The 27,723-nt window shown below is 42.5% G+C and overlaps 1 protein-coding gene across 2 annotated transcripts in view; it reads right to left on the bottom strand.

Annotated features, from left to right (window-relative positions):
* Positions 1-27,723, bottom strand: part of FGF13 (fibroblast growth factor 13) — a 259,815-nt gene that overhangs the window by 114,601 nt on the left and 117,491 nt on the right. The window contains exon 2 of one of the 2 annotated variants that reach the window (XM_056360076.1): positions 2,302-2,469. The exons of the other annotated variant lie outside the window; for it this stretch is intronic. Coding sequence (XP_056216051.1) covers positions 2,302-2,469 — 168 coding nt within the window. The remainder of the gene's footprint in view (positions 1-2,301; positions 2,470-27,723) is intronic. 2 annotated transcript variants of the gene reach the window in all.

The raw sequence follows: 27,723 nt of genomic DNA, 5'->3' as shown, positions 1-27,723 counted from the left end.
TGCAAGAGAGGCTAAAAGGATTCCTGAACATGTATTTTCCCTCTCATGCTGGAGGCAACATCTTTCACAGAAACACATATAGAAGTCACGCAACAATAAAGATTGATACCCCTATGAATCCCCATCAACTCAGATGGCTGTGGGACAAGTCAATATGTCCATAGCTTCCTATGCCCTGTCCAGCAATGCAAAATTCCTGGAGGAGAGGAGGAGGGATAAAAACAGGAAAGGAAAGAGACATTCATCCTTGTATACGGCAATAAAAGATGAAAAGCTTTGCTCTTAGAACCAAACATTTTCAGTAAGATTGATTAACAATACCATATGCCACAGAGGAAGGAGTAACACAGCTGTCGCTGGAGAGAGACAGGATGTAGATTTATGAAGAAGCTAAGAGCAACTGTTGGCTTCCAGGTGACAACACAGCAGAACTGATGCTCCCCCGGTCTTCAGTTACAGCCTGCACCTTGCAAGCTTCTCCCAGCAGATCCTGAGTTCCTCAACATTGAGACAAATGATGCCCCCAGGACACTCGAGCTCTGGAGAAGAAAGGCCCAGCACACCTCCGCTTCCTGCGTTCCTCTTAAACATGCCATTAGTGTGTACATTGTTGATTTAGTCACTGAAAATGATCAGACCTAGCTAAGAGCTAGTCCCCAACAGAAATCCAGCTCCCAGTTTAAGTTCTGCTGAAATAACCATCAGCTTCTGCTGGAGTTACACGAGCACAAGAAAAAATTGAAATACAGCATGTGAGTCAATGGTGCCAAGTTTAGGGCCCTTCTTTTTATGGGTCACACAGAAACTTTTGTTTCACCAAGTATCACTTGCCGAGGATGCTAAGCACCTCTAGTAGCTCAGCTGTCATCATTTTCCGAGAAGAGCTGGACATGAACAATTCTGGGCTCACGATTTACTCACGAACAACACAAACCCTGACAGAAGATAGGAAATTCATTGCATTTTCTAATCCAGAAGAGTGCTACGGGATTCATCTTTCCTTCATGTTTACTGAGTTCAGAATCATGAAATCACAACTCCTATCAAGTCCGCCCCAGAACTGAGAATTAGGCTTCCTGCTTTCAAAACCCCAGTTTTAATATTCAGTTATATCATCACTGAAACAAAAAAACCCCTCTCCTCACACCTTAAACCAGTGTTTGCATCAGACAATGTTTCTGGTAAGATGAGGAAAAAAAAAATGCTATTTTAATTAAAAAAATTTACTTAAAAACACATAGATTTCCCAGAAGTGGTACAAAGAACATTCATGCAAAATCTGGGGTATGTAACAGGAGAAAGCAATTGATTGAAATATTTTGGGCTAACAGTGACAGCTCAGCAATTGACGCCCATCATTACAGGGAGAATAATACAAGTGATTTGTGAGGAAGGACTCCAACCTGCTCGCTTTGCCATTCCTGCAGACTCAGTTGTGGCGGAATCCAGCCCTCAATATTTCATCTTAAAATACATCTACCAGCAGTAGCATTATTTGTCTTGGCAGATACTGGAGCTTATGCAAAAAGTAGAAGGCTTACCATGTGGAATATAAGGCAGTAATGCAAAACATATGGAACAGTAAGAGAATATATTTTTAAAAATTATTTAAAATAGCTTAATCTTATGTACACTAGATGAACAAGTTACAGATACCTCTTTAGTAATTCCATATTAGTAAACACAGCATTAGAAGAGACCATACCTTTGCTTTATCTGAAAAAGAAAACATTCTACTTATTTTTTTCTGCTCTGCATGCATTTCATTTTCCAAAATGCAACCAGGCGTGCATTACATACAAACTTCACCCTGATTCACTTAAGTATAGCTGTCATGAGCATTCTCTAGCGCTATGCAGAAGCCTTATGGAGTGAAAGGAGTTGGGGACAAGCCGAATCTGAGTCTAAGTGCCATATTTTCAGCAGAGTGCAGCTTCAGAAATGTTACTGGAAAGAACCAACTAGGCATCGATGCCGTTTAGGTAGCAAGCAACTTTTGGCAGCCAAAAAAAGGCAGTGTGTAATGATGAGTGCTGAAACAAAAACTTTATTTAAGAAAAAGCAGCGTCACTTTGCTTCCCGCCTAGAACACCACTGTACGCGGATTATATTCTAGTGTCCCGTGATAGCCGAATCAGACACTAACAGGCAAGCAAAGGGGGATATGGAGTGCATCACGCTTCCTGCATCAGTTGCACTACACTGACACAGGCTGGAAAACACACAGCACACTCTAGGGACATACATAGAAAAATAAAAATAATAAAAACAAACAGAACATGGATCCATAGTGCCACAAACCTTCCGGCTCTGTGTTCTCTTTGAGGTGCACTTGCTTCAGTGGGCAGCAGAAGATTTCGTGACACTTAGCACGAAAAGGGGACTCTTTTTTCTTTAATTCCGCAGATTGGATCGAATCTTGCCGTAACATAATGTACTCCTGTGTGCCAGGGGGAGCGTCATCCATAACTGTGGTCACCACATAACAAAATGAACTCAAGTTAGAGCTTGAGGAAAGCAATCTAGAGAATTAAATCAACTACATAATGTCAGGGTGGGGGAAAGAAAGGAGGGGAAATGTTTATAGCAATGAAGATAAAATTTAAAGTGTAAAGCATCTGAGTCATGGTGGTAGAGGGGTGAGGAAAACATTTACTTATATAAACAATGCTTCTCATAAACATCAGCACTTTATATTGTTTCATGCAACTTTAATAAATAGTAGAATAACACCCTGCTCCAAAAAGCAACAAGGTTCTCTCCAATGTCTTTGCTTTAATCTCCTATAGCACCTATATCTATTCTGCATGCAGATTAAGAAAAAAAAGCAAACAAAGCATGCTTTTATTGCCTATCCATAGGCAATCTCTACGTTAACATCAGGGAGTAATCATTCCACATCTGGAGGTAATGCAACATCAGTGTATCTTTTCCCCAAAGTAATAAGAACATGCCTTTATCAGAATATATAATTACACACAGTTCCTTACAGCAAGGATGATAATCCAATGACATTTAACCTGATCATCATTTTCAATGGATAGAAGAGTAGATGTACAAGGAGAAAGCACATTAATCCTTTTGATGGTTTTCTTGTAAAACAGCAAGTCATTTTTTAAAGTTGATCTTATAAATCAATACTGCCGTTAATAATATAAATGATATGCAGTCTGAAATGTTTTCTGAATGGGGTCAGACTATTAAATGGTAAAAAGATAAAATATATAGCACACAAAAAGCTCCAGCTACCTTGAAGTATCACATTACCAGAGAGAATTGAAATGCTTTTCCACCCTCTAAAAAATGAAGCCTTAATAGCAGAGATAGTGAGATTCCTTAGCTTACAGCTTTAAGGCACAGATCATCTCTCAAGAACAAAAATTAAACTCTCTTTCAAAAGGCAGTCTCTAACCACTACTAGTTATTTATAGTGTGATGCAGAGATATAAAACTGCAGCCAAAATCAAGCCAAGATTCTCCAACCCTGTGAAAAAAAAAAACCAAACCCAAAAAACCTCCGTAAAAGTAAAATTCCGACAATCAGCGAAGTTAACTACTGATAGGCTAGTCTAAAACTACAGATGCATGAGCAGAAGTGTTGTCCATTAATTCAAACAATTTAACTGTTTCCTAAATATCTGCCCGCATATAACCATTTTTTAAAACTGTCAGATTTAAGCATGGATCCCTTCAAACAAATATTTTCCTCTTGCATTTTTATGAACTTGATTTTTTTTCTCTGTTATCAAGGATGGTACTAGTAAGAGTCATATCTAGGTGATAAATAAGCGATTCAACTTGATAGTCTTTCTTTTCACAGTGGGCAGTCACCTTCCTTCAAGACCTCATTAATCCACAGGAGACACTTTGCACCATGGCTCTTGTTGCTTCATTAGACTACTCGCAGTGTCAGTAACACTCACTAATAATCCATATAAAGTGTCATTAAAAAGGATGCATGAGCTAATAGGAAAGCACAAGTGGTTCAAAAAAGAGCAGTGGGTCAATGGAGTACAAGGTCTGGGTTGCCATTTAATTGCTCCCTTAATAACGCTAGTTTTACTTGGGTGTGTTCGAAGGGTACGTATGTGTGAATGAAACACACTGACAGCCCTGAGACTGAAGGGCAGTTGCTGGGAGTAATCACTAAGAGTCAACACCCAAGATAAGCCAAAGACCAACAGCCCAGGTGGGTCACTCCTCTAAAAATACACTTTGCAGAAGCTGCTGTTGCGGGTGTCTGTGTAAAGCCACCAGCAAGCTGCGTGCAGCGCTACTGACGTCAACGGTGCAGGAGCCCTACGGCGCATCCCTCTGACATTTACAGGGATAAAGGATAACGTGCACCATGAAACACGAATAGCCAGCAGAGGAGTGAAATGCACGGCTACCTTCTGCCAGCAAGCTGACTGACACCCAGCAGAGCCTGCCCCACTAACAAAAACTCAGCTTTGGGCAAAAGGCGGGTGCCTTCGCTGACCCTCTTTGGGCAGACTTCTCCCTGAGAAGTCCTGTTTGACTGGAGAATTCAGAGAATTACCCACAAGGTTCCATGCTGGATGGTGCTGGGCTGCCACTTAAGTGAAAGAAAGCAGAAATCAGGATAGCAGCTGCTAGACAGGGTCTGCAGGGGAGGAGATACTAGTGAGCACCCAGAGGCGCACCTAGCCACAAGGGCTGTTTGGCACTGGGCTAGGATTTCTCAGCTTCTGCAAGCTCAGAGGGCTCATGCGGCATAAGCAAGCCAACTCCGCGGACTGATGCCATTCATGAAGTGTTTGACAGTTGTTTGACATCATTAGGTAGGTCCGCCCCTAGCTCAGGCAAGCTCACTAACAACGACAGGTGGGGAAGACATAACTGGTCCTTCACCAGTGTACTTACACACTCGTATCACCACCTACACACAGACTTATTTAAATGTGAATAAGCCACAAAGAGAACTACACACCTTCAATAAGTGAAGAACATGCTGAAATCAACAAAAGCACATCAGGTTACTAGAATCCAGGACAGCAGGTGCGAATGTATCTTGGGTTTGAGGACCATCATAACACTGACATCTGGAGCAAACCCTAGGAACCACAGCTCTAATAAAGCCTTAATGCTGCAATGATGTATGGATAACTTAATTGATGTCAGTGTTCTGAAGGGAACAGCCAAAACCTTTTCTTAACGTGATGAACGGCCTCAAGTCAGGCTGAGAATTTATTACAAAACCAGGAACACCCCTGACCCCAACACATCCTTTTCCCTGCTGTGATGACAGCCAGACACCCTCATGGAGCCACTGAAATCGCAGTCACAGGACCTCAATTATGGGTCCCAAGAACTAATACACAAGGAAGTTTCAACAACACAGAATCTAATGTAAACAGCTTTAAAGCCTCATAATGTCTATTTTTGATGACTAAAAATAATCAGTGCACAACTACGAAAGGATCATTATTAAACAACTGTGAACAAGCACTTTGGAAAAGGGAGAAATATCACCAGGAATCTGCTATGATTTTGCCAATGGAGTAAAAAAAGCACTTATGAAAGAATCACATATACACCAGAGTAGAAGAGAAATGGTAAATTTTAGGGAATTAACAAAAGTCCAAAGCACTATTTACATACTGTGCTACGTAGAGCAGAGGACATTGTACTCAGCTGTTCCCTCCATTACAGGCTCTGCCGATTGCAGGACCTAGGATATGCTTACACTCCTCTGTGTAATGCACAGATACATGAGCTACCTTTCAATCAGCTAATTGGGGTAGTAATCACAAGCCAGCACCAAGCTCAACAAGGGAAGCAGAAGACCCATGAGAAGCCTGGCAGCTGCCCAGCTTCACTCCATCACATGGATGCTGTTTTCAGGAGTGGTTAGAAGAAACCTTCATTGAGGCACATCCACATTTCCTTGGCTACATTCCTGAAGGCAGATGTGTAGTCATCCTGCCAGCCACCAATATTCGGCTATACCTCTGTCGTTACACTTTAGCAGCTGTTCACTCTGATGTTGTCCCCCATCCTCATGGGTAGAACACCTCAGTGGTCTGTGTTTCCTTCTTCCTCTGAGTAAAACCAGGACAAGACTTCATATGTCATGGACACAGGTCATTAAGATACTAGTAAAAAACTTGAATACTCTCAGTTGCAAGATGATAAATGAATACTTCATAGCTTAAAAAAAAACCTAAAAAAATTTGTATTTTTTCTTCTCCCCACCCTCCCCTCATAATTTGAAAGAGACTGAAAACACAGCAGTTGTGTACACATGAGAAGAATTTGCTTAAAAGTTAGCATAAAATAGCTGCCGTAACTAGTATGTTTCCTACATTAAAACGTTCAACTTGCTAATCATCCTGTAGCCATCATCTAACTTGCTATCATCCTGTAGCACATTCCTTAGTTTTTCAAAAAATAAAAATTAACAACAATAATTAAAACTTCCTGTCAACAAGCCAGTAGCAAAACAATTCCTTCTTCCTATAAGCCTTACTGAGAGAGAGGAAAGTGATCTTTAGGGTGACTGCCGGCACCAGGATGCTTTTCAAGATAAACTCCAATATGTTTGCTTTATATAAACACACCAGCTAAACACTCTGGTGGTTTGTGTCTTTCTTTTATGTCCAACTGCATTTCAGTCCCTTCTAGAATTGCCAGAAACCATAACATCAGCCCTGTCCATAGGCCTTGGCTCAGATTCTAACTGAATAATCTTTGATATAATTCAGAGCTGTAAGGAAGCATCTCGTTTTCCTGCCTGGTTTTACGTGATGAGACCTCAGCTCTGCCAGCTAAAGACTGTAGCAACTATAGGGTAAACATGTATTGATATCCAGGCAAAAGGAAACCTCATGTTCCTGTTAGACTGTTGTTCTTGAATACATGACACAATTTAACACAAAAATTTTATACTTCCACGGATCCATTCCCTCCTTGAATGACCTTTCAGGTCATTACCCGAAACATGAATTTCCTTCCTCTTCCTTCAGTTCCCTTACTTTTTTTAGTCTGGTTAGTTTCACATGCTGCAAGCCCCAGGATACTTATACTTGCAATAACTTAGTTTTTCTGGCATTTTGGAAGGACTAAAGTCATAGCCCTACACTAGATCTTCAAGCCCTGAAGAGCATTAGAGTGCCTCTTAAATCATGCATCCACAAAGTGAAGAAAATCCCCTCTCTTTGGCACAAGGGAGCAAACTGTAAAAGAAACATTCCCCCAATAACAACTTTCAGAAAAGTAAGACCAGCAGTACATGCCTCACCTCTGTAGCCTGCCAGGCTGTGCTATGAAACAACACTGCGATGCTCACTGAGCACCTCCTTCACCCTTTGCCTCTTCCACCCACAAGAAGGAATGAAAGGTCATGAGTGAAGTTACCCAGGACCCTGAGGCTGTTTACAGATATGTAGGATATTTTTTTTTTTTTCTTTTTAGGGAAAACATTGGGTATCAAGCTGCTTTCAGCTCCTTACAGGAACAAATCTAAAAAAACCCTGTCCAAAATAACTTGCTTTAAGTGACTGTCTGCAGGACGGGGAATGGGTAGGAAAGTTGGGTATTTTTCTCTAATAACATTTTCCAGTTGAAGCAGCTGATGCAAAGCTCTCAGGTATACACACAGTAACTTTTTTTTGCTTATTTTTGTTACTGCTTTGTTTTCTCCCCAGTTTATTTCAGTTGAAGGTGTGATTTTTGTTCACTACCTGAACAACATAATGAACTCAGGGCACAAAAAGATTTACAAGCTAATTAAAAAAAAAAAATCTGTTCTGGAGTTGTGATACGCTCAAACCCCCTTAATGGCAACACAGTCTATCCATACCATCTCCCTATCCAGCTTTGCCAAAATCTTGACAAAGTATTCTTACCGAACAGTCCTGGCACTTCTGCGTCACCCAGAAGCCTTACTTTCAGGCTTGCATCTGTGTGCTGGCAGCTCTGAAGCCTGGTTGACCCTGACTTGCAGTTTTCACAATGAAGACAGATATCACAGGGAACACACACAGTCAAATTCTCTAATTCTTATTTACAACAAGCTGTTGCTGGAGTGCCTCCTATTGCCCCACTCCTTTCTCCCCAGTACACTATCAAAACCAGGCATCGCACTAGAAATCCACTAGGTCATTCAAAGTTAAAAACCAAACCAGCAAAAATGCCTTGTGGAAGACACAACTTTTACCTTGAGTTTCTTTACATGATATTTCAAAATTAAAATTCTGCTCAAAATGAACTCTCGTTACATCTGGAGGCTGCTGCTGGACAGGGTCCGTGACAGATGACAGCCTGCCAGCGACACAGCAGCACAACTCGTTCACTCCTCTTACTGGCAAGCAATGCCTAGTCTTTTGTTCTCAAACTAATACCATAAATTTCCTCCATGGCAACTCTTTCTCTGTGCTTATTTTTGAACTGATATTAAAAGGACAGTTTTATGGTGTGCATGAATAGACCATAAATTTTGAGATGGGCAATAGCTGTCTCTAAGAGCTCAGATACTTAGAGTCTTGGGGAAGCAAACCCCTTGCCCAGCAGAGGGCTTTTACTACTAGAACTAATGATTTTTCAAACTGCTGATCTAAATTAGATTGCAGTTGCTTATTAGAGGTTGAGGCTTTTGGGATTCAACAGTGTATGATCTAAGAGCTCTTTTCTGTGTCTGGTGGAAGAGGGAGAATAAAACCCTATTTATGGCATAAATGTCACAGGAATATTTAAAATTCATCATTGATGTCCAAGTAATAATCCTTGTGGTATTATCCAACTCCTGCTGTGATTGCCATGTAAGGCAGAGATTCCCAAACATTTCTATAGCCAGCAGCAGCCTGGACATCAGCATGCACCCAGCCCCTGGGGAAGATTCCCCATCCCACATCAAATATCGGTTTTGTTTGTTGTATCTGTTTTTGTTACCCCAGCAGCAGCTGCAGCCAACCACGCCAGCTTGAATCTCATCCAAACAGCCTCAAACTGCTGCAGTCACAGCAGAGGCTGCAGCATAAGGACCCCTAAAGGTTTCTGCCAAATCCTAAACCTACTTGGGGGCCTCATTCCCAGATGGAAATGAAGCAGTGAACAGAAACCCCTTCTGCAAAAGGCTGCAGGAGGAGATGGAGTCCCTCAGTCCTACTCCCAAGGGCTTGGTCAAGCATGTGCAAAACAGAACATCCAATCTGGCTCATCAAGTGTGACACCTTCCCCCACAATAAAATAGGAACAAACTCCACTTATATCTGTTCCGTTTCATCCACAGGTGGATTCTGCTTTCCCAGACAGTGCTCCTCCCTGCCTTAGATGGATCGTTGGTAGTTATTGCACAGTCCCTTCCTATACACTCAACAAAATCCTTATTAGAGAATCAAGAACAATACGAGCCCAAATGATGCAGTTAAAACCTGCTTTAGGCAAAACATTTCATTCTGAGTTAATTCTTAAGGTTTGCAATATCCTGCCTTCACCCGCACACCAAAGATTTCACTGATGATTTTAGATAGTGTTTTTATTTCTGATTTGAAACTACTTTCCATTGTGAAATATCTTCATTTTTAAAATAAGCAACTCTACTTTTGCAATCAAAATTGAAAGCCTGCAGCCCTTTTGAACATGTTTTTGCAATCAAAATTGAAAGCCCACAGCCCTTTTGAACATGTTTCTTTCAATATGCGTAGGAATTTCTAAACTTTTTGATCTGTTGAAAAATTCTGAAATATGCTGTCTTTGGGTCAACCACTCAGAATAATTTTTTCAGATCTTCCAAAAATATTTGCACAGAACACTCCCCCTTGACCTAAAAGAGTAATTGGATTAACTGCTAGCAGTAATAGGCTCTTATCCTCTAAAAAGACTAGCCAAGATAAGGCTGCATGCAGATCCTTGTGCATAATAAAAACAATGACATCCAACATCAAAAATTTGTTGATTAATTCTGCTAAGAATGCATGTCCTCTTTCCCCAGTGGAAAGGACGCTAACATTTCTGCACATAGCCTTATTTCCTAGCTGTTCTGGGAGCTCATCTCTACCAAACAGCCTTTGATTAACTCTAATCTGGCCACTATTCAGTGACGCAGCTGCCTATAACCGTGACCTTACGTGCCCACATGCAATGAAGGGAGCAGAAGGCCCAACATGCAGAGCAGACCCACTTCTCAGGGCAGCCTGCTGCCTCCCTGGAGCCTGGGCTAAAGATGTGAAGAGAAAGCTTCCCACCCTGGTACGGCCCCTGATTATTATCTGTTGCTGATTTTTCAGCAATGACGTTGCAACAAGTCGTCCAAGGGCAATCAGAAGAGACTTCAGGGTCTTGGGATGACTGGTTAAGGGATCAGGAGCACAAGTTCGTGTTCTTCTCCATTCTTCCAGTTGCAGGGAATGATGAGGGAAGAAAGAGGAAGAGCCAGCAGATCAATACCTGGTTCTCAGCCTGGTTTAGATTGGATATTAGGAAAAAATTCTTCACCGAGGGGATTGTCAAGCATTGGAACAGGCTGCCCAGGGAAAGCAGTTCAGTCCCTGTCCCTGTAGGGATTTAAAAGACGTGTAGATGTGGCACTTAGGGACATGGTTTAGTGGTGGACTTGGCAGTGCTGGGTTAACGGTTCGACTCAATGATCTCAAGGGTCTTTTCCAACCTAAACGATTCTATGATTCTATGAGCGTGGTTTGAAAGAACTGCATTTTCCTCTCCAGATGCTGCTAGGCAGTGCCATCCACCTTCTGCATCTGTGCTGTGATAAAGAGGAGAGCCACGCTGCTGCTCACCAAGGGCTAAGTAACATCCACAATTTACTCTCCATTGTGCAGACCCACTGCCTTTCACTTCCCAGCCACCAGGATCTGCGGTTTTGCTATGCATAACCTGTGCCCACTCTTACTTAACTCTGCAGCTCAGTTCACCATTTGTGTATTTGCCTCTGAATGAATAAATATTGCCACTCTGAGTGGCTTTCTGCTTTTCCCGTCTGCTAAAATAAATGCAAGCTGGCTGCTTTCCAAACAGGTGGGTTTCCCCATGCACCACAGCAGAAAAGATAGTAATTTTCAGTGTACTGTTCATTTACCCGGAGTGTGCATATCAAGAGCAGCAGGCACACAGACAGAGCTGTAAGCACACCTGTGTTACTGAAGACACTTCGTGGAGAAGTAGGGGCTGGCTCAAGGGAGGATACCAAAATGGCAGGACCTGCTTGGCCGGCTTCAGAAAATAACCCTTCCAAATCGCACAGGCACCAAAAGATGTTGCACCTGCAGATCAAGTTCTGGCTGTCACCTAATGCACTAGCACACAGCTTGTGAATCAACCACTCCTCTTTCTGCTCCAAAGATGCAAGGAAGGAAGCCCTGTGGATGACAGGAGGAGATGGAAGGCAATCCTGGATGGAAACAAGAGCTTCCTCACACTCCTCACCCACCCCTATCTACCACGAAACCCACTCTGACCAGCTCAATGCAGAGAATATCTCAGAGCCACACAACGTACCACAGAACTTATGTTTCCCTCCACTGAGAAAGCAAGGAATGTTGCTGTTTCTAAGATAATATCCTTGTAGTGTGGTAAAAATCAGGCAAGCAGAGGAGGAGGTGGCAAGAGATTTGCTAGAAAGGTCCAGGGATGGGTGGGAAGCTTAACAGTTTTTTGAGCAAGCTTTGGAGAGCTACACTTCACTGCTTATGAAATATTAGATTGCTCTTGTGCAACATAACTTTAATAAGAATTTAATTATTAATCTAGCTCTATTCAGAGCTAGGAGAATAGTTTCAAATGACGGAGGAAGTCAAGAGAAGTGGGAATGCCTATAGCTTTCTTCTTCCTATTTATAGGGCATCTATTGACAACAGTAGGGCTACAAAAGGAGACAAACTTCCCTGTGTTGGAGACAAAAGAAAAACAAAAACACACAAAAAAAGAACTAATAGAAATCAGAATCATCTTGGAAAAGCAAAACAAGGAATAGCAGCCTGTAAAAGGCAACAAAATCATCAAATAAAGGACTGTATCCTTCTTGGACATCTGAAAGAAGTATCAGCCATACCTTTTGGGAACAGGACATGTGCAGCAGTACAATAAATAGTCTTAAGACCATTTCAGAGACACTTCACTGCTGCAGCTCTTGGGCATTTTGCTAGGAAGAAGGGGATAAGAACAGAAGCACCATTCATGAAAGAACAGGTGACACCTCTGAATTACTTGCCTCATTTACTCGGGATTAACAAAAGGAAGGAGGCAAGAAATGGAGTGGTTTAAAATTCAAACTCATTACAGAAAAAGCTGTTCTGAGAAACAGCCTCAGAGGAAATCTTCCAAAGCAAAGCACAGAAAACTAATCAGCAGGAGCAAAAACCTCAGTGTGCCACGGAGAGTGCACAGCATGTTCCCACGGCCCTGGGAAGCGGCAGAGCCCTGTACGCTGCGCTGGGTTGGCAGCGCTGCCCGAAGCAGCCAGGGGCTCCGACCAGAACTATGTACACAGCTGCTGCTGAACAGCAGAAGAATCCTTCCAGAAAAGAAAAGATCTAATTTAACCTGAAATTAACGTTCCTCTTCATTTTAAGGGTGGAAGTTATTTTCAACAAGGTAAAGATCAAGCTTATACAACCTAGGTCTCTGTACATACAGACACACACATACACAAAACATTTCATTTTTAAAACAGTGAAAGGCTGCAACATTTTGTCATAGTCTTTTCTTGGACTAAAGCTTTAGTTAAATTTGCCTTCATCCACAAGCAACTTCTGCAACCCTAGAAGTCTTTCCAGCAAGTTCCAGCACCTGAAAAATACTATTCAAGTGTGGTCTCAATGGAGTCATTCACATGGCCAAGAGAAACCTCTGCCTACGCTGTCGTTTCCACTTACCAGTGTATCACCTACTGCAGAGGCCACTGCTGGAACAGCCTTCCCCAGCCAGCAACTCTCAACCACCCAGGTTGCCAGCACTATGACTGAATAATGCATCTCAACTAATTTGACAATTAGCCAGCTTTTTTTTTTTTCCCTCTCCATCTGGCCCATGAAGTGTTAAATCATTATATCCACTTGAACAGCACATCGATTGAGAGTGGTGTACGACAATACTCACAATACTGCGTTTCCTACCCCCCTTTCCCTGAAAACAAAAGGACCACGTTTCAGAAGCCTTCACTTGACACAGGTTTTAGCAACTGTACTTGAAAACATTTTTTCCCCTCTCTACACTTATCTAAATCCCTTTGGACATTACATAAACCTATGTGCAATTAGGCTATCACTGTTACGCAGCGTAGCTACAATGCACTTGCTGCATATACACAGAGGGCTTTCGCTTTTCACTGTTACAATTTAATCAGCACCAAGCCAAATTAGCAGATTAAACTACCAGTTTTCCTGTTACTGTCCACCTTAATGATCACGCATGTAGCGTCCAGCTGCATGTTCCGTATATTGAGATCATTCTCAGCTACCAAGCAACTTTCTCGTGTACTGTATCATGGTACTTCCACATAACGGGCAGCACATTCGCAGTGTACTAGCAGCCTAACTGTACCTGAATTACAATAATTTTCATAAGCGTGACCTTAACTGTTTTATTTTTATTTTATGTTTAAAGTGGTATCTTTCAATTCGTTGAGACAGCTGCTAGACCATATGAAAGACAAGGCGAGAGGTGATCAGCGCTGGGTCACAGACAGCAGGAAGGATTTTGCTACCTTGCTGCGAACAGTGACTTGGCTAATGACACTGACCTGACAGATCAGGGAGCACACGAGGAGGATTTTCACTGCCCATTTATTCCAGCTTGAACAGACAGAAGCTCACAGCAGAAACTGGAACCAACTTCACCTCAGCAAGCATGAAGCTACCAGCTCCTCCCTCTCCAAGCGGGCTCTGGAGCGAGATGCCTTGGCAGCCTTCTTCTGCCTGCCCTGCGGGTGGGTAGTGGATGAGCAGGACCTTCTTGACTCCCCAAAACGGAGAAGCCAACCTACCCCACGTGTGCACAGCCTGGTGACGGTACCGAGACAGGCTGCATAAGCACAACATTACAAGATTTTCTTGTTCCTCCTACTGTTTCAAGCTGCCTCCACTCAGATAGGAGCACCGATGCCGCAGAGCCACTCAATTCTCTGAGCAGGTGTGCAAGCAGTGAGGGAAGATAAACCAAGAAAGCTGCCAGTGGTGTAGCTTAGAGTACATGCACAATGACATCGGCATGGCCCCAGGTGCACCGAGGCGGCTGTGCACACAACCTGGAACGCAAAAGTGCCAGCACTCTAGAGTAAAGCCTGATCCAAAGGGAATTTCAATACTCTGTTTGCATACTAGCAAAAAAGAGTTAAAAACCCAAGAGGTTTTCAGTCGAGCTGTAAATGACTCAGATGAATGACTGTGGCCCGGCAGATCACTGCTCTGTTCAAAGTGGCCCAGCCAAGGCCAATGTACCTCGCAGTTGTTCGTGACCAAGTGACACGTTGGCACCAATGGGAAGGGCACAGTGACAAGGTCACAGAAAGGAAATAAATTTTGAATCCTTTGCAAACTAGCACACATTTCCACGCAACTTAGCATGAAATTCAGATGTTGCTACAAGTGACCTCCATGCTCGGGTGGCTGCTGCTCCCTGAGCTTCCACAGCTACCGTCCACTGCCAGCCGTGGGAGACAGCTCTGCAGCAAGAACTTCGACAATGCACATAAATGTGCGCTCACAATGCACAACACACACTTTGGAATTAACTCTTCCAGAAATCAAAAAGCAAAATGATCAAATAAGGCTGTTCTGCTAAAGCAAAAAAATAAATAGTGGAGTTTATTGCCTTTATATATATTTATATTTTACACTACATTGCATAATATGCTCGCATTGGTGTTCAGCACTGTAAATGACATAAAAAATAACCCAAGGCAGCAAACACAGCAGAGCTCTAAGAAAAAAAATCGTCACATTTCACATTCCAGTGCATGAAGTGAATACTGCAGTCCTCTAGCTTGTAACAAAGTTAGCAAAGACAAATGTCTTTCTTAGGAAAAAGATACTGTTTCAATACTGAGCTACAAATTGGCTCCTATCCTAGTGTTTAGGACTTAGTAAGTGGACTTTATTTTAGTAGAAGGAAAAGCCACTCTTTTCAAACTAAGGACACTGCATACTGCAGATGGAAGTTGGGGACCTGCCTCTGGGGATACAATAATCACTTTTTGTACTGCTTTGAAACCATCAATATTGGAGACAAGTCACTATTTCATGTCATTATCATATGTATGTCTAACTGGGTCTTTACACAGCTCAAAATAAATACATTTATTCTGGAAGATGTTTCAAAAACTTTAAAACACGGAAAGGACTTTGTTGCTGTAAATGTCTGGAACTTGTGGGTTCATGCCAGCTCCAGTTAAACAGGAAAAAAAAAAAAATCAAGAAAAGCTTCAGAGCAATTTGCAGTAGCTGAATATTTGGCCCATGCAGCTGTCAAAACAAGTGCTCAAGTATGTAGCTCCTGCAAACACTCATTACTGAGCATTGCAACGCTTTGGACAGTTCAATTTTGCAAACCATGTGCTCAGCAGTATTTGTACAGTTCCTAATCACCAGTGGAAGGAGTCTTTGTATTGCTCCTTTCCCTGTATGCCACATAAGCACTTACTTTTTAATATTAGCCCCCATGATTCCACTTGCATCTTAAGTGACTGCTGGAGAAGACAAAATAAATTTTTAAAGGGTTCTCACAGAATTCATTTAAGAAACGAGGTCTTTGCAGGGTGAAACAAATCTGCCTTCCCTTTCACTCTTAAATCTACTAATCTGTAACTTCCATGTTACCAGCGTACTCTGCTCTTGAACTGAAATCCTAAAGAGATTTTGCAGAACTTTATTAGCATTTTAGTCCACCTTTAACTATTCATTTCACACCAGATACAGAATTGACATGGGCTAACGTGCTCACTGTTGCATACACCAGCTTGCCACCACACTAAGGAGAAGGGGATAAAGGATGCAGATAACAGATGTGCTATCCTCCCCCCCCCCCCCCCCCCCCCCCCCCACACACACACTGAGCCCCTGTCTACAGGAGGTCCTACCTCTCGCCTTGTTTTTTTGGGATCCAACCCACATGAAGCCCTAGCTGGAAGGAAGACAACAGTGACTTTGAGCTGTTTCTCCTTGTCCTGAGCTGTCATGCTCAGTGACGAGTGAGGCTGTCCTGGATGCCTGTGGATCTCCAGGCTGCTAAACACAATGATCAGAGATGACTCACTGTCACTCTCACATACATTAAATGGTTCTGTCAATTTTCTGACTTGAATTATTGCTGTAATTGTTGTGTCTCACAGCTGAGGAGCTGACACTAGGGCTGACTCAACCACCAGAGAGCTCCTGCAGCTGTGCTGGGTCAGGCTGCTCGTGATGCTGGGGCTCGGACCTTGCCCTTACCCATCAGAAGTCATTCTCTCCCACCAGGTAAGACGACGAAAGAGAGCTTCCCTTGGCCATAGCTGACAGGTCGGTGCTGAAGTTTCTCTCCAGGAACGCTTTGCATATCATACATTAATAGAGTCTGACTAACAGCTTTAGTTTCACATCATGTCTAGACAAAGTGTCCCGCTGTGGGCAGTTGCCTGGAAGGGCACTTGAAATAGCTGTGGGTGAACAAAACAGAAACTGTGTGGAGAGCTGACACGTTGCATGTTCACTGCACCTCATTTATTTATTCACAGAAAAGTGAAAATAACGGGAATCTCGCTGAGATTTTAGGCAGAAAGAAGCCAAAATCCCAATATTCATTCCTTTCAGTAGATGCCCCCAACCACCTAGAACAAAGGAAGCAGAAGAAGTGAGGCAATGAAAAGTCCCACAGAAGCTTTTTGAGGGTAAAAATGTAAAGAGGCACAAGCTGCATAAACAAGATGTTCAAGCAAGCGCTCCCCAGTGCCGAACTGCTCTCCTGAGCCAGCTCTCTCCTGAGCCCAGGTGTACCCAGCAGCGTCCAGCTGCATTCTGGCAATACAACTTTTACCCAGGCATTAACCAAAACTCCTCAGCACGACACACTCCATCCAGGAAAGCATAAAAGCACCACAAAGTCCCAGTAAACTGATGCTGAAAACAAAGAATGGATGGTTAAGTATTTACAGCACACCAGAGCCTCTACCACTTCTCAGCCACCAAAAGAGTTTGCTTGCCCTTGCCACGTTTCTTGCTAGGTGAACATTGCATCTAGGTATAAAATTGCATCACTGCTTTCCTTCATTTAAATGATCTATTTAAACTGAATGCATTAACTGCCTTTCAGCACCTTTTATTACCTTCTAACAGGTTTTGACACAATTAAATTTTTAAATGTTTACTTGATATTATCTTGCATCTAACAAACGTTTTCTGATATTCCCAAGTAAGTCTCTTGCAGGGATTAAGTTATCCACTGGTCTTCACACAGTTGCAATGAAACCCATTTATTTTACCACTGCAATTCTTTTTGAATCAGGCCTGCAAAGTCTAAGGAGTTTTCCAATGATTATGTTGTGATAGATGAGATTTGCTGAAATCAGATTCATTTTTAAGTTTCTACAGAATTTAAGCCTTTTTTCTCCATTAGGATTTCCTAGTTTCTGCACTATTCAAATCCATATAAAGCCTGGCTATTATTCTCTTAGTGCTGTCAGTTTGTATGCATCTTCTCAAGTTTTTCCTCTTTCTTCTTATTAACTATTTCATATTGCAAATTCCCATTTTCAAGGTAAAGGTGCTGCTGTCACAACAGTCCTGTAAGTGAATCATTATGACTATTATGCATTCATAAATAACACATTACAAGACTTAAATAAAATATTTTTTTACAGCTATTGCAACCCGATTGGCCTACATGTAATAGAAATTGTGCACCCATGAAATTAAACTGAATAAAAAAAATTAATTTTCAAAGGCACTTAGTTCTCTGAAAAAGTTATTGCCTCTAATTCTTTTTGGTCAATGTTAGTTTATTTTGGATCCTAAAATAGAAATTAGAATACCAAAATAAATAAAAACGCCAGCCTCTAGGTAGAGAGCTGAAGTAATGAACAGCAAGCGAATTCCACTGAAGGCCAGGCAATCACAGCGTTGGGAAGAAGATGGGAAGGGGAAGGAGGGAGGAGGAAAGCAACCACACAGATATCTGCTAATGAACCTGTATGGCAGCCCCCCAAATCCCAGAGTCCACTCCAGCCCTGCGCCCTTTGCAGTGGCCCTGCAAACCCAGTGTCTGCAGAACCAGTGCCTGGGGAGAAGCAACCCAGCCTTGACCACATCTTCTCCTCCCCAAAGGCAAGGTCGGGTAGGAGGAAAGGGACCACAGGAAAGGTTTTATCCCTCCTCTGCACAGGGCAAGGGCAGAAAGGTTTCCATGGATCTGTGATCATAATCTCATGAGGAGCTGGGAGAGGGGGCGAGAGGCTAGCAGGATGGCACGCAATTTATCCTCACAGCTGGCAGCAACACACCCACACTGGAAGCTAGCAATCTAAAGGGCCTCAAAAGCAGTGGGACACATCTTCAGGATGAGAATTAAAAAGCAGAGTCCTGATCATCAGTGATCTCCACATGTTCTTACAACAGGGAGGGCAAAACACCAAGTGTGGGTCATCACTAATCGCATCTCCACATTCCTCCCTCCTGGAAGAGACAGAAAATGCAACTGTGCTTTGATTTGATGTCACCAAGCCTTTTGCAATTAATTCCTCTGTGCTCTCAAAGAAGGCCCTGATTACAGAGAGCTCCGCGCAGACCCCTGGGTACATCTGAACAGGCTGGACTGACATTTGCAAAGGCTACAGCAAGTGCCCGTTGCTGTGCTCTTCTCTCTGCCTTTGCACAGGTTTCAGTGCCCATATATAACACACATTTAATTGCTCACCTCCCGGTAATCACCCCGCATCCTGCTGAGGCAGGCCACGTACCTAATGAGCAACAGTAACAAACAAAATCCTACTTCGTTGTAAGCTTTGCTTAGTTTTTCACATTACCCGTGAGAGGCAACGAGACTTTAATTTGATCTCAAAGCCCATGTGTAAGGTAAGGACATCTATCTAACGGATTACAACCACAGAAAAGGCCAGAGACCTCCAGTGCAGAACCGCTGGGAGCTGGGTGCTCTGTGGTACCAGACTGACCAGCCCCAAGAGTCTGCACAACCTTCCTCTTTCCAGGGACTCAACGTGGATGCTCCAGCACAGAGTCAAGAGAACATTTTAAATGTTTCTATACCCCTTCTGCTCCCATCCAACTTGAAAGGACTAAAGAGTACCCTTGCTTTCCCCACACACCCCCTGCCCTCACACCTCCATCCCAGGTATGCTCCTGTGAGAAACGCCTTGCTGTGCCCCCGACCGTACCTGCTGCAGGCACGCTCTGCTCCGCGCATTCTTACAGCACTGCACAGACTTAATTTCCACACACACAAGCTTTTTTTTTTTTTCTTTGCCAGGAAGAAATTCAGCCAACAACAAAATGGGGAGTGGATGTTGCCCAAGAACAATCTTGCCAGTTTTTACAAAATAAAAAATGCAAAAGGATACTTTTTCTCATGAGTTGAAACCATTAGACAAGTCCACATTTTTTGGCTGACCCAACTTCGTGTTTAGTGAAACACTCCATAAAATGTCTCCCCGGTTTCTCCTGAATGGCCTTTAAAACACTGGCAGTTCAGCCTGCTTAGTCAGCACTACACACAGAAAGCTGTTAAAACCTGAGCCTAAATAACTAATCTCTCATAGCCACTCATGCCTATCCCACAGAGCATTAATGTGACACATAAGAGTTGTCCCCAGCACAGACTGCAGCACGGACAACGTTTAGATTTCTTTCATACCTAAACCAGCAAGATTTTCATTTTATTTTTGGCTCAGTCTTTATCACAGGGCTAATAAGCCCTGGACAGATAAGGCTTTTGCAGGCTATCCGAGGCTAAATCACCTAAACACACGCCTCCACCTTATAACATTTTGCTGTTGCTACTTCTGGCATATGGAGAATTTAGATGAAAACAAGCAAATACTGGATGAAAGCTATTCCAGAAAAAGCTGAATATTTATGGCTTGTACACAGCAACCTGACTGGCAAGTGAATGCTTTAGGTAGAGATAAAAGGCATGACAGAAGAATAACTTTTATTTATGCAGTCTGCATTTAATGAATGCATCAACATTTGCAGCTGATTAGGGCTAACCTAAGTGCTTTGTTGTTCCCATTGCAATTCTGAAGGCTCTGGACTTTATTTATTCTTTTTCTTCTTTTTTTCCTTCCCCCATAGTTGCAACTAAATATATTTTCTGGCTTTGCAAAGGCCTATTTCCTTTTATAGAATCCAGATGACAGGCTGGGGACGGTATTTCCTAGCTGAGGCATCTGCCTCCTTGACAGAGGGAGAGATAATCACATTGGGTGAAACAGGCTCGGCGTCTGTGACAAGCTTAAGATGTCAGAAATGAGAGCATTGCGTCTTGTCCCTCTGGATATTTTTTTCTTCAGAAATTTAGCCACATCTCATGTGAAACGCAGCCAGCTTGCAGTGCTGCTCTGCCGCCAGCAACAGAGAGGGGGAGGAGGGAGGGAGGGAGGCAGGCAGGGGACCGTTTCACTTCTGAGGCTGCCACAGTTTCTATTTAATTGCTTGCTTATTTATTTAATTATGGCAGCAACACGAGCTTCTGGTCAAGCTGCCAGTACGCTTTCCCTGAAACAATTCACTGCTCTGAAATTACTTCTGCTGGACAATCCTTCACTCCTGGATCTTCACCAGAAGTGGCCAAAGCACTGAGCAGCCCCATGTTCTTCTGCATCCCCATCAAGAAAGAGCAAGATGTCACAGCTGACTGGAGCTATCTTGCCCCAAGGCAGCAGAGGCTGGAGGCTCAGGACACAAAGGGTTTGCAAGGGGGCCAAGTCTGGAGAAGCATCTCCAGGTGGCTTGAAAGCTGAGATCTAAACAAAAGCCTCTACGGCTTGTGTCACTGCCTACTGGATCAGCATTAACCTACAGCACTTCCCCCCACTCCACACTGATTAAGTCCTGCTTTTTAAATTATAGATCAAATGTTCTGCACTCAGAGATCAAATTAGTCAGATCAAGGTGCTACTTTTCTTTTGAGATGGGCCATTTGATGAATGAACCTTTCTGAAAGCAGATTCCTCTTCACTCTCACAACTAACTTTTTATTGCCAGATGCTCACAGATCATGGAAGAATTCCAACAGATGTGCCACCACACAAGAACAAGGAGACTTTTTGAATTAAAGAATAACATTAAGCCGTAAATGATTGTTTGATGTAGACGACTTACTGTAAGTATTTTAGCTAATGTTCATCATTGAGTTCTTTTCCAAGGAAGTGGAAAATAATCCTACTGAAGCTATAAAATGTTCCTTGAATCCATCACTTCCATTCCCTTCACAGCAAATATATGAAAAGCAAAAATTGCCAGTACATAAAAGATATATAAGGTGATACTGAAAGACGCTCTGCAAGAGACACACACACTCCTTGGCAAATATGAGCTCTGGTCCAATACAGTTACTCAACGACTGTACAGTAACCAACTATCAAAGTGTTCCTTTTAAAACACTTACATCAGGCAACTTAGGCCAGCAGACAAACAGCGTCACAGGCAGCAGATGGCTATTATTTGATCAGCTATAGTCTATTTAATTTACTGCAAGGTTATATTTATCGTGCAAATGCTACCACAGCAGATGAAATTCCACCTGAACTGACTGAAGCCAAGGTAACAGCCCCCCCCATCCCAACCCCACCCCCTACGTGGCTATGCCTTTCCCACTCTCTGGTGGTCACATCCAGACCAAGTGGCAGCAGCAGGTTTTGGAGAAGAGCAAGATGATGCTGAAAACCAGTTTTTTTTTCACCAGACCTACCTAAACAATGTAGAACTCTAGATTCTTCACCGGTCCTTCCCTACTATAGCCACAACTGCTTCCCCTGAGGGAGTCCTTTTCCCTACTCCTGTTTTATTTTGGAACCAACTTTTTTGTCCTGTTCTATGGATCCTGGACCATAACAGACTCACAGCATTTGCCTTGTTCTGACACGTAAGTAGCAGCTTCAGCAGGAAGAGCAGACTGCTGTACTGCCTACCACAGAGACTTCAAAAACCAATATATTTTAATCTCCTCGAGTTTTCAGTTAATTTGAGCTCTGCATAGTAGTAGTGGTCTGCGTTCACCAGCTTAATTACAGCCTTGTCAACTCGTTATGGCTAAAGGAAAAGGTCCAAAATCATCCCTTAAAAGCACACATTCAATTGCTACTCCAGCTCTCCTCCTTCAGTCCAAGGGGATTTAAGTCCAACGCTCTACAGTTGTGAAGATGAAGATGTGACATAAGTTTGAAAAACGTGCCCGTCATTTTTCATACTCTCTTCATTATTCAGTGAAAAATGACAGCAATCTAGTAGAGGCCTTTACAGCTTCTAGTCCTTCTCTGTGACATAACTTTGTAAACTCTGCTGTGTTGCCTTCTACCTTGCCCACTTGGTTTAAGCCAGTGAACACACTCACTGTGGTGTGAATTATGCCCAGCATGCGGCTGATGGGGGGACCTTTGCTGAGGTCCAACACAGCCAAGTACTAAAACATACAGACTTCTCCTGCAGAAGGTATGTACCTAGATATATCCATAAACTTATTTATATATACAAATTATTTTAGATAGATAGACAGGTAGGCAGGTATCTCCTAATGCTACAGCTTTTTAACAAAGAAAAACATCAGGACTAAGAATGTGGTCAGATCTTCCAGTTGTCTTTGAAGAAAATGCAGATGTGGTGGATTAATCTTGGTTCTAACACACAATTGTAGTGTAGACACCTGAACACTAACTTGTGAATAAAAGAAGGGTTTGTGTGCTTGCTTTTTACTTGAAAGAAGGTGATTATTTGAATCTTGAGACTTCTAGCTAGCAGCAACCACCATGAAACATTCACAGACCTGCACAAGCAAATGCACACATACATGTGAAGCAGTTCATGTTTGATAAGGTGTATTAGAAAAATTCCAAATGCATCCTTGCTGTATCACCCATGTCACCAAAGGAGTGCTAGAGTCACAAGGACAGCATAAAAACTATTTTGGTACACATGTCCTACTAGATTTTATATTTTGTTTTGTACTTTTAACAGTTGAAACAGTAGAACATCACCAGTCCTTTTTAAATTTGTAAAAGGACCCTAAAAAAGGGAAGCTTCATGGATAAACTTCTGTGGTAAGGTAACTTCTCATTTGCAAGATATTCAATAAAATCAATTCAAAACTGTTCACTACAGATCAGCACGTAGTAGAAAGCTGTATTTTGGATTATCTTGACTGACAAGTGGGAAACACTCTTCAGGAAAAGCCGAAAAAGTAATAAAGGAAAGCAAATCAGCAAAAGAAGCAGCAAAACCAGACACCAAGGGCAGACAAACTGCAAAGAAAAACTTCCCAGTTTATACACAGCATGTGTAAGTGGCTCTGTGGCTGCTCAAGTCTGTAGATATTACACAAAAATACAGTGTTCAGGAAGTTTCTACTGAGATGCTACAGTCCCATGGAAACAACCCCTTGTGCTATACAGGGACTTCTCCCTGAACTGTAGGATATCTTTTAATCTCAATTTCTTCTGTCATTATCACAGTTAAAAAAATTGGCCTCACAAAGGTGTAACAATTTTATTATTATTAAAATATGAAAACCACAAAAAAATGAAACCAGGCATCAACAACACTATATCCATCCTCTAGGCAAGTCTAAATGAAAAACAGTTTTGATGCATCTAACATGCATCTCTTATTCTAACCATGACAGGTCACCTGATTCTCATTAAGTGCCATTTCAGAACAGCCTCCCACCCCTGAGATAGCCATATTCACAGATGACACCTGTAATGGTGTATTTGTTAGGAAAATTTCTTGGCCTGGTTCTCAGCTACTTTCAGGTTACACAGGGAGCATCCCCCTCAGGGAATTGCTTTCAACTGGCTATCAAAGGACAGCCCAGCTCCATCCTCTCCACATAGAGGCGCACGTTGCCAGAAGGCAGGAGGTGTCGAGGGAAGGGTGGTATGAGAGGACAGGAGTTCTGCCTACACTTCACCTCTCCACTTTCCCTCCCAAAAGTGTTATTCTCCCCAGAAACCCTATCAATAACCCCCCACTGCATCACTCTGAAGGGAATGGAAGAAAAACAACCTTCCAAATCATGGCAGATTTTAGGGTGCAAGGACTTTTTTTTTCTGAGGGGCAGGCAGAACAAATACATACTGCATAAGCACAATGAAGTGCAAAAGCTTGCTGCAAGTCAGAGAGCAGAGACGCACATAGGTATACCTACAGGGGGTCTAGTGAAAGGTGGCAAAATCTTAGAGGGAAAGTGGTGGAGTATCGATTTGAAAAGTTTGAGCAGTGTACCCTTGCATGAGCTTGGGAAGCTCTGCATGCACTTACTGGACAGAAACAGTCCTAAAAGATGATTCACCACCCATCTTCAAAGACACCACAGCCAGTCCCTCCTCCCATCTGACTACATGCCCTCTGCCTAGCCATGTGGGACGGGGGGTGGTGGCTATTCTGAAACCTTGGGACTCCCTGATGGTCCCAGGGCTCATGAGACTAAGCATGTACCATTCCCTCTCCTTATTGCAAAACAATGAAACCAACACTTACAGTCTGGAAGGCAAGCTGTGATCAAATTGAAATTATCAGAGGACTGCGGATCTAGTATGCACCACAGTACATAATACAAATGCCTTTGATCCAACTACTTGAGACTTAACCCAATAGTTAGGGAGGATGTTCCTTTCTCACTGTGCTCACATCTCCTTGTCATCTACCAACAGTTTCACAATTAACACAGAGATGACAATATTAATAAGCTACAACTAGCTTGCCCATTGCATAGCCAGGAACAGATTGGTAATCTGCTTCCCAAGTATATTTGCATACTGTTTTTTGCATAGTTTGACCAACCAGGTGAATGGCAAGTTTTAATAATTATCAGCTTGTTTCAGCACGCAACACAGCCTACGGTATTTCTCAGATGTTAAGATCTGTGCTGGAGACTCACTCCCTGGACGTCACGAAAGCCCTGCAAAGCAATTACAGAAGCAAATAAATTATTAAGAGAAAGAAGTGACAGCTCTGGGAATTGATGCAGATCCGGGTGTGAATCTAGGTTGTTAACGACAAAAAGTTATTGTTCAGTAGGTGATTGGTAATGCATAAGAAATGAGAGTTTGGTCCTGTTTTGAATACCTGCATCAACAGCCACAGGAGGAATGAGCAACACAAGTTAACCTTCAGGGGTTTGGTGGCTGTTGATTCCTTCAGGCTGCTTCAGACAAACAACAAAGCCCAGCTACCTCTGCCCTTACTCTGGCTCAGAAGCTGACCTTCCAGCACCCCCCCTCTCAGCTGCACCCATGCCAGATGCAGTTTCCTCCCCCACGGCTGAGGAGCACTACCACCGTCTTCTCTCCATCTCCAGCCCCACTCCATGGACTGCACCCCTGGAAATGCAGCCTGGCAGCAAGCGGGGCAGAACAAGCCTTGCACCCACATGGCTCCTGCCTTAAATTGATTTTCAGTGCTCTCACCTCTGAGTAAAATTAAAACTTGCAGACTTCTACTGCTGTCCTTAGCACTCTTGACATCTAAGCATATTTTTTTTTGTTCGTTTTTTCTCCTTTCACTCTTGTTCTCTGCATCTGACACAGGACTGTTCAGAAAGGACATAAGTGGGAGAAAGCACTCGGCAGAAGATTAATGAAAACATTTAAAGTAAACTTTTTCTACAGAAAAGCAAAGTTTCCAGCCCCAAATTCCTCCTCTTCAAATTATATTTTTTTGTAATTGAAGTCTTTCCAAACAGAGACATTAGCCACAAAACATTTGCTTAATTGCAAACCTAGGGTGTCCTGGAGCAGAACAGAGGAAGACAGCAAAAAAGGGGAAATATTTTTTAACAGCTGTGAATCAGTCTCAACTCCCTGCAAAATCACTAGAAATCTTTCCACCTAATATAACAGGCCTGGCCTGTGCTCCCAGCATACAAAACAACTTGTGCCCTTCTGCTGAAATACCCATTTCTTTCACCTAGGTAATTTGTTGCCACTCCAGGACTGTTACTTCTCCCTCCCTCTCCAAAATGGTACCAAATAAGACAGCTTACGTAAGGGCAAATATGACAGTCTGTCAAGACATAAAGACATTGTTACAAAAACTTGTGTTACAGTGATCGGCTGTTCTCTCTGGCCCTGCAAGAGATTGCTTCCTATGGAACAACAACATCAGGGATGGAGCTGGGGGGAAATTCTTTGCTAACATTCAAGGGTGGAAAGGATGGAATAACCCAGGAAGGCTTTTTGGGCTGGGATGTTCAGAGTACTCCTGGAGCTAATGAGAAGTGCCTGTTACAGTTTATATCTAAGTTGAATCTTTAATACAACATATCAGCTAACAAATCTGAGACCAAAGACCTTGAGATGAAAAGCGAAATCTGCATGTTTCCTGTCTTCAAATATTAACAACATGATTGAACTTACAAACCTGACTTAACCTGAATACTCTTGAGATATCACATTTATACCAGAGCCCCAAACAGGCAAATATGCTTCCAATTAAAAATTTGTATGTAAAAGTTTATATACACACACACACACACACACTGGTATGCATATATGCACACGTACCTCAGTCTCTGCGTTAGTCTTGTACATCCTCCTGGTGCCTTTCCTTTGGTGCTGTCATCTAATCTATCATCTTCATATACTGTTTCAAAGCCTCTACAAATTCTCACGCTTCCTATCCTTCTCTTCCAGAAGTGGAAGAGATCTCTCAAATGCAATTTCTGCCAGCAACAATCCCAGTATCAATGGTGCTGCCCTGAAAGTCAGTAGACAGAAACCTGAATCTGCTTTTCCAGCTTCTATAGCATTCCATTCCATAAGATCATTAAACTGTAGGCTCAGAGTTACACAGTTTAAATCATGTCCTTTTGCAAAAAAGCGTTAAATTCCAAATAATTGAATTGTGATTCATTATCTGTCATTTTCAGTCAATATATCATGTCTAGCAAATATTGATTTACATGTAAGATTACAGACTTCGCAGTTGTCTCTTCCAACAAAGCTATTCAATAACAATGATAACCAAGAACTGACAGGCAATTTTTCCAGTATACACAAATTAATCTTTGCTAATTTGAACCTAAATGACTGCAGATTTCCTGACTCACATGCAAAATTACAGGTGTTGATTTTGGTTTTTTGGTCACATTATTCTTCTCCTCCCCCCTCATCTTGTCCTTTGATTATTAAACTCTTCGATGGTATCTCATGCTTTCATTTTACTTGCTTCACATATTTGGCAGAAATGCAGATTTCCCTTTCCATCACAGCATGTATCTTTAGATTCTTTTACGAAGTATTTTCCCTTCTCTTAAAGTCTTCCAATACATTCTTCCTGTGTGACATCTGCAAATCCAAGCCTGACATCCTACCTTGCAAAATAATTTCGGCATGATTTTCCAAAGCAGTCAGGCAGCACCTCACATGTCCTCACCCAAAGGAACAATCTTCCCACCAACGGCTCTGCACGTGCCTTGCCTCGGAGGTTTCTATTCACAGCTTTTATTATAACCTCAGCTCCCACATGGACTGTGATACGTGTACTAGCTACCACCACACAAAAACCTATTTTTACTCATCTGGGTAAGACCTGGTCCTAAAGGTTT

Source organism: Falco biarmicus, chromosome 14 (genome assembly GCF_023638135.1).
Source record: "Falco biarmicus isolate bFalBia1 chromosome 14, bFalBia1.pri, whole genome shotgun sequence".
Taxonomy (NCBI): Eukaryota; Metazoa; Chordata; class Aves; order Falconiformes; family Falconidae; genus Falco; species Falco biarmicus.
This window is presented reverse-complemented; position numbering and strand designations above follow the sequence as displayed.